We start from the raw sequence: 8,063 nt of genomic DNA, 5'->3' as shown, positions 1-8,063 counted from the left end.
ACTTTGACTCCTCTCTGGCTTTCCCTTGGGAGCAACGATCCTCATAGTATCAGTAACGAAAAGACATCTATGACCCATCCTGAAGGTCCAGAGTGCTGTACTGTTTTCTACTAGAGCTTCATATAGTATAATTGTCAATGTCCCAATGAATGAGAAATTGTCAAGACCAGCAGCAAAGAGACACCAAAAGTGTCCAGACAACCCAGCCTCAAATACAAATGGGCTCACCCTTTTTTATCAGTTTACAAAGTGCTTCCTAGATCATTCTCCTTCCTCCTTTTTTCTTACTCCATCTGAGGATATGCCTTCCTTCACACCCTCATCTGCTCAGCTTTTGCTAATGACTACACAACTAGAGAAACCCACATGCTGCTTATAAGAAGGTGGTAAGTTCAGCAGCATGTAAGTGAGAAGGAACAGCATAACTTTCTAAAGAAGCACCAATTCCTGTTCCTTTACCTCAGCAGATCAGTGCCATATCAGATATGGGTTTTTCCCCACATAAAGTCTTTCAAGGCTGGACACACACAGCTTCCAGAGCAGGATATCGCTTGCCTGGGACAAGTCTCCCTACAGCCGGATGGTGTCTCCCAAATGTGACTTGTGTACCTCTTCCCCAAGGAAGAACCCATCAGTTCGACTCTTGCACTATTTGGGATTCTTCAAAAGGAAAGACTGTGTTTAGCTCTTCTTGAGCCACTTCTCCTTGATGGATTCAAGAGATAGGAGACATCCAGAAGGAAAGACACAGTTTTGATGAGCTCTTTCCTTTCCCCTGAACATCCTCCTTACCTGCCACATACACGCAGTGGGAAAGTTTTATCTGAAGCATAAATCTGAGCTGGTCCCTCAAAGAAAACGTCGAACTTCTGCAACACTGGAACAAAAACCACAGAGTTACTCCATCAAAGGCAACACATGGGATCACAAAAGAGAAAGGTGTGTACCTACAAGGCTGGTGTCCCATGAAGGAACATGTTCATGAGGTAAAAGCAAGGATTAATTAAAAAATAGAAAAACCACAGAAAGAATTTCCTGTTTTCCTCCAAGATACAGTCTTGCAGAGGTATTGACACTCTGTGCCAGCCTAGCTGTAAGCAGATACCTTCTCCAGGAGTCCCCAGCACAATCTCCCTTGTGTTCATTTCTGATATTGCCCACTCTGTAACTTTGTGTTTAATCCCAGCTCTCAGACAGTAAATCTTAGTTGACAATGTTTGTCTATATATTGTTATATAGACAGAAACAAGCAGATTTTCCATCCTGTTCTTTGTTCTCTGTGCTCCATCTTACCACGTTCCTCCACCTTAAAGGTACTGGACACTTTTGGGTTCACCACACTGATGGTGTAAGTCCCCAGGGAGAGTTCGGTGGCTAACTGGAAGGAGAGATCTACAATGCCCTGTTTTGGTCTCACATCCAGCCACTGGCCAACACAGTTTTGGTTTGGGTCCTGCAATCCGAAGGAAGGAAAGAAGAGTTAGTCATCAGCAACATCTGCTATTCTCTACCCAGAGCCTGCTGGATTCAAAGGCGTTTCAGAGATTTTGGAGCCTTTTACAGGTTCCTGCTGTTTTTTTCCCCAGATGGTGCTGACGTGACTTGAGTGCTGGAGCAAAAAGAGGTGAACCCAACCCACCCAGGGTTACTCCACTGTGTATTGCCACTGAAAAAGAAGGTATGAAAGGTCTTGATACTTAGACTCTCCAGTCTTACATAAAGATGAACTGTAAGAGTTAGCTAAAGCCTGGCTGGTGTTCCTGAACATAGAAATGGATGGAAGCTCAACCATTTGGATCATCAATGCTTGTTAACAAGAAGCATATGGACAGAATATGCCTGTGCATGTGTATACACAGACCCTAAGCAAAGTAACTTGACTCAGTAAGACAGCAGCCTAGGTATTCTCCATACTGAAGTACCTTTCCTCATAACACCTGAGGAGTCTGAAACACCCACCTGGATTTCCACCACGGAGTACTGCAAAGCAAAGAGATAGCAAGGTCAGACACTGGCATGACATAGCAACCTGCATGTAAACTTACAGAATCATCGAGTCCTAGAATGTTGTGAGTTGGAAGGGACCCACAAGGATCATCGAGTCCATCCCCTGTCCCTGCACAGGACAAGCCCAACATTCAGACCATGTGTCTGAGGGCACATGGTGGCCAGATGCTTCTGGAATCTTTTCAGGCTTGGTGCCATGAGCACCTCCCTGGGGAGCCTGTTCCAGTGCTCCACTTACCCACCTAGCCCATGTGCTGTGACAACACCACTGGTCCCAAATATTACCATACAAGTAGCTTGATCCTACCAACACCAGGAGAATGGTTTTGAAATAGTAATAAAAAAAATGTAACATAAAAATTTGTGTTATTCTTTGGATTTGTTTTTTGATCCCTGAATTTTTAAGATACATTTTGATAGAAGCTGTGAAAGCTAGAATTTACTTTTTTAAAAAAGGAGAAAAGTAGAGATTCACAAATACCATCATCCTAAGTTAATGAATTTTAAAAAGCATCAGTTTTGGAACGTAAATCCCAAGAATTAGCAAAACTGCATCACCTGTAGGAAGAATACACCACATTTTCCTTTAAAATCCCCAGCCTAGGATGCAAGGCTTGGAGATGTGAATAACTGCTGACTGCAGCTGACCGTAACAGGGAGGGACAAAGAAGGACATACTTCAGCCCTTCTAGGCCTACTAATCCTCTGTTTGTTCTCATATCACTGCAGCTCTTGGCCAGGAGGCAGTAGTGGTGAAGGACACGTGGTTTGGGAGCACCAGGCTTAGGGAGGCAGGAGCAGGGGCATGGGAGAGTAACTGGTCTGTAAACCAGAAAGCCACATGTAAATCGCATTATTCATCATTCTAAGCTTTCCTGCAAGTTATCATAGGCAGCTCTGTTTTCACTGAAACAAACAAACAAAAAAATGTGCAGGTTAACTATTTTCATGACATGAATCTAATGTCAGCACTAAAACAAAACCTGCTGGTGAATGGCACCCATGTTACCCCCAACCTATTTAATTTACAAACTCTGTTTTATAGCTTTAACGCTGCAGGGCACTCAAGCCTTATAATAGTTTTGGTTAAACTTGAGCTCTTTTGAAGGTTCCTCACAGCATTTTTAACAGTTAGAATCACAGAATCATCTAATGTATTGGGTTGGAAGGGATCCTCAAAGGTTATTCAGTACAACCCCCTGCAGTGAGCAGGGACATCTTTACTAGAGCCGGTTGCTCAGAACTCCACCAAGCCTGACCTTGAATATCTCCAAGGATGGGGCCTCCAGTACCTCTCTGAGCAACTTATTTCAATGACCCTAATTTACTTACACTCACACATAGATATCAAACATGATGGTCAAATATCTTCATGAACCAGTTGTAAGCATGGAAGTAAATGTATTGTTTATTATCCAACTCATATAAGGGAGAGAACTTCTCTGTCAGGAGGAGAAAGGAGTATGTGACCCTGGGTCCTCACCAATAACTCCAAAAAAGAGGAAATGAAGTCAGCAATAAAGAAGCCAGAAGGATCTCTCCCTTTATTTCAGTCTAGAGGGATTTGATTCAACTTTCTACTCACGCGTGCCCTTCAGTATTTATCTGTCATGGCATGAATTTCTGTTGGCTCTCCTTAAATTGCTTGAGGACAGAGGAGTGGGAAACAGCTATGGCTGCTGGCTGCAGGTATAATTGCTTACTGGAGAAAGATGGGAGCCTTGCAGTTTCCTGGCTATCACATATGCAAGTCTCTGGCAACTTCTCACTCCCTTGACATGGGGAGAATGAGCTGCTGCCAGCAGCAAGTCGGTATAATTCAGTTATAATCTTTTCTCTCTTTTCTTTTTTAATGATCACTTCATGCATATCTTTCCCATATCAATTATTTTTTCTTAAAATTATTGCAGATGCATCACAGCTTCCTCCAGACCCTCTTGCCACCCTTAAGATACAACACACTCCATAAAGCATTGAGCTTTCCAGAGCTGCGGGAGGGGAGCTTCGGGGCTGGTTGAATCCATACACAACTTGTCTGGCAATTGTGCCCATGGCCAAAAGACCATGGATGTCCCCAGAAGCCCTGCCTGTTTTTTTGGAGGGAGGAAGTCCCCTGAGCTGCCCTGTAGTAACCCAGTGAGAAGGGAATGGTGGCACGCTCCCCAAATACCATCAGCAGTGCCAACTGGCCACCAGCCATCCTGGGAAAGTGACAGCACAGCAGTTGGCAAACGCACACTGCTGTCCCTGTTGAGTTTTGCAGAGGGGTGGCGTTGGCCACCATGGTTGCTGCAGACATTGGGACTGCCTGGAGATCCCACCCCTCCACTTAGATGAGCTTTACCTTGCTGTTAACGGGAGCAAAATCTTCGGTCAATGTCACAATCCGGAATTTCACTGAAGGGAGAAAATGGAGAGAGCACCTTATAGAGGAGTGTGGAGTGCCCCATGCTCAGCCCTGCTCACTGCCTCCCCCTCAAACACGTGACAGCAGCCAGCTTCACAATTTAGGGTCTTTTCCATGGGCTACACCTGGAGTTTCCCTTACATTTCCTCATCTGCAGTGTGAGCAGACCAGTCATACCTGGCCCTGGCCAAGAAGACCACATTCAGGTCTGCTCCCTCTTCTGAGCCAGCTCTGCTCCTACAGACCAACCCTTCCAGTCCCTTCCCACCCTTAAAACATGGTGCATGGATATATCACTCCAGAAGGCAGCAGACAGCTTCCCCCTCCATCCCCATGGAGGCTACATGGCACAAAGCACTCGGCACACCTCTCATGGGAAACTGGGAACAAAGTCCAGGCTGGTCAAGGCAGGGGAATTGTCGGGGTGCTCCATGCAGTGCTCACCTGTCTGTCCTGGGTTATAGATGGGTTTATCCATCTGGATAAAGGTGCCTGTGCCAGCCCTTCGGATCAGGACTTGCTTCTCTTCATTTGCATTGAAGTAGTGGCCATTGGAGATGTGCAGGTGGACAGTGCCCACCTCCTGGCTGCCTGCAGGTTTGGGGACCTAGGACACAAAAGAGGAACCACCAGGTTAGCAGGCAGTGGCAGAGGACAAGATGGCATCAGAGCAGTGGTTTTATCCTCACTCCTGCTGCGCTGCAAGACCAGCCTCTTCTCCATCTTACCCTGAAGGCCAGCACAGGGTAGCTGAGAGCTGCCTCTATGGAAGCACAGGGGACAATGCCTTTGCTCTTGAGACAAATCTTGGAAAAGAGGAAAAGGGAGCCTGTTCTGGAACAAAAATTGTGTTTGCCCCTTCACAGGACCACTGTTAAAGACTGCATGGAGCAAGACAGAGAAGACCTAACCTAAGGGAAGAATCTATGTCAATGAGAAAGCTGTTTCCTAGAGTGTGTGGGTCACGGAGGCTGAAATCCAGTCTTATTCATCAGTGCAAACCAAGAAAATAAGGTTCAGGACTTTGGCAGATCAGAAGGACTTATGCTGAGCTTGTGTGCACACCCTCCTGTGTCTTTCCTAGTCCTCCAGCACATTTTCCAGCCCTTAGAGAGAAGCTTGGAAGCTCTCTGAGATGAAAGGTTTGGCTATTTCTGCATCACGATTCACAAATGACACCCTGTGACAGTGCTTATTTCTCAGAGGAGAGAATGAGCTGCACAGCTGCCATTTGGGTCCTTCCAAGTGCCTCCATCCTCCTCAGTCCTTTGGTGCCTGGCCAGACAGCCTTCCTTAGGTGTGCCACCAGGGTGGATTGTGAGATACCCAGCAGGAACAGGATTGTGCAAACAAAGACAAGGAAGAAAGATACCAGGTTACCACTGAACATCTCCCTAACTTTGCATTCACTCCTCTCCATGGCTGCTGTCCTCCTGCCATCTTCATTCTCTGTTTCTCTGGTGATACAAGTCATGAGCCAAAAGAGCATGCTGGGAGCTGTCAGCCTGCCAAGAATGATCCTGACCTGAAATTTGGAGCACTCGAAGATCCAGTTGTTCCGGACGACCTTGCGGTAGAGGCTGAGGTTGCCAGATGGATGCACAAGAGTTAAGGCCACACGAATAGGCTTCTCCACCCCACGGAGATCCAAGCACACCCTCTGGAAAGAGGGGTAGGGCAGTGCAGCTGGAATGATGATCAGGTACCTCCTGCAGCAGGGAAACAAGACAGTACATGGCTTTGGAGGATGCTGCAGCAGTGCAGAGGAACACGTACAGTGGAGTCCATTCCTACTTCTGCAAAGGGAACCATTCTTAAGTGTTCCCAATACCCGTGGAAAATGTGATTGTCCAGCCCCTCAACAGAAAAGGATCCACCCTTCTTGCTTTGAGATGGCTTCTCAACCATCTTGGCAGAAGACTGATTCCTGGTGAACCATCCCCAGCCTTGCAGCCCTCTTCATTTGCCCTTCACTTTATCCTACACCTTTTTCTTGGGCCTGCCTCAGATTGCAGTCCCTCACTCTTCCTGTTCCCACCACCAGTCCTCACCTAGTTCCTGCATTGCAGCCATATCTACGAGAGAGGTTCCCACCTTCAGGAGGATCCTCCGTTCATAACAAGGCTTGTGGCATGTTGCATACCACCCCATGTCTATCCCTTCCAGGAGATGACTTGCAGGGTCCCATGCTCTCCCCCTGCTATCCTGGCCCCTCCCTCAGCATCACAACGATCAATCACCAGATTTTTAAACCACACTTACGGTTGTGCCAATATCCCCAGGGTGTAGATGAGGCAGCTCAGGAGGAAGGGAGTCCACATTTTCCTAGGAGACCCCCAGAGAGGTGGATTCCTCTGGAGGGCCAGTCAGGAGAGAAGGTAGGATGCAGCTTCTCTCCTTCCAAGGTCTCCTGGCCACCTGCTGTTGTTACCGTTTCTCCCAGGAAGCAGCCAAGAAGCCTCAAAGTTTCCTTCCTTCTGCTTCATTCCTGTGTTTATAGTGCTGCAGGCACAGGGTTGTCCCATTCAGGATGTTCCCCAGCCAATCCAAGTCTTTTTGGACTCCAGCCTCTCTGCTCTCCTACTCCCCTGTGGATGGAGCAGCATCATTCAGGCCAGTTTGCTTTTTATTTTGCTAAGCAGCAGCCGGTTTCCTGTTCACTGCTCTGACCCCGTTCCCTGTGCCAGTTGCAGCCCCAGTCCCATTGTTTTGCCTCCAGCTGGATTGTCCCTCAACCCCTTGGTGTGTGCACTCAGCTGGAGCTCACGGTGAACTCTTATGGTCATACTGTCCCCAAGCTTTCTGTGCCTGTAGCTCCCAAGATAGGTCTCAGTCTTGAACTGGAGACCAGGCTTTGTACAAAATCAGTAGATATGCATAGTGCTCTGCTCCTTCCCAAAGTGCTGCCTTAGCCAGGAGGAGAGCACAGAGAGCAGGCAGAGCTGGAGTCCTCACCTCATCTCTGCCCTACAGGTATTTCAGTTTGAAGAGGAATTCTAACACCTGCAGTTCACTCCAGCTATAGTCCTTGGTGGTCCAGCTCAGGGCCAACCTGCATACATAGTCACTGGTGGAAATGAGGGTTGAACATCGGTCAGGCAGGTCAAAACTGCATGGTTTGAGTCATAGAATAATTTTGGTTGGAAAAGACCTGGATCATCAAGTCCAACTGTAAACCTAACACTGCCAAGCCCACCACTAAACCATGTCCCTAAACATCACTACAGGTCTTTCTCTAGCTACCAAGAGGCTGTGGCCCTAGCCTTAGGTGAAGGGAAGAATACCTAGTCTGGGAGCTTCTTTCCACATGCTAATTTTATACCTGTCAGTCTACTGACTATACAGAACTTTTCCCTGAGTATCTTACCATAATTGAGAAGAAAATCTGGTTCTTGAAACTACTTACTGTTAAAATAAGGAAGTTCTTCTATTTTAGTGTAATGGCCACTTCATATCAAAATGTACCACTAATTTATCCCCCAGTACCAAACTTGAGCTCTTAAATATGTAGGATCTGGCAATATTTTGCTTTTCTTTAGGAAAGAATGACACATAACAAGGCAACTTTAAAGGTGCCAGAGCCCTGGGACAGGCTGCCCAGAAAGGGTGTGGAGTCTCCATCTCTGGAGATGTTCAAACCCACCTGGAC

At 46.9% G+C, this 8,063-nt stretch overlaps 1 protein-coding gene across 1 annotated transcript in view; it reads right to left on the bottom strand.

The window, feature by feature from the left end:
• Nucleotides 1-6,735, bottom strand: part of LOC104532492 (alpha-2-macroglobulin-like protein 1) — a gene marked incomplete at its 3' end in the record, with an annotated part of 18,516 nt that extends 11,781 nt beyond the window's left edge. Inside the window, exons 1-7 of the mRNA XM_010177720.1 lie at nt 6,677-6,735; nt 5,940-6,123; nt 4,859-5,021; nt 4,352-4,404; nt 1,960-1,980; nt 1,294-1,453; nt 793-877 (exon numbers count right to left, since the gene is read on the bottom strand). Coding sequence (XP_010176022.1) covers nt 793-877; nt 1,294-1,453; nt 1,960-1,980; nt 4,352-4,404; nt 4,859-5,021; nt 5,940-6,123; nt 6,677-6,735 — 725 coding nt within the window. The remainder of the gene's footprint in view (nt 1-792; nt 878-1,293; nt 1,454-1,959; nt 1,981-4,351; nt 4,405-4,858; nt 5,022-5,939; nt 6,124-6,676) is intronic.
• Nucleotides 6,736-8,063: the final 1,328 nt, after the last annotated feature.

This window comes from Antrostomus carolinensis, unplaced genomic scaffold (genome assembly GCF_000700745.2).
Source record: "Antrostomus carolinensis isolate BGI_N321 unplaced genomic scaffold, ASM70074v2 scaffold6481, whole genome shotgun sequence".
NCBI classification, from domain to species: Eukaryota; Metazoa; Chordata; class Aves; order Caprimulgiformes; family Caprimulgidae; genus Antrostomus; species Antrostomus carolinensis.
The sequence above is the reverse complement of the archived record's forward strand: the minus strand, read 5'-3'. Positions and strand labels throughout refer to the sequence as shown.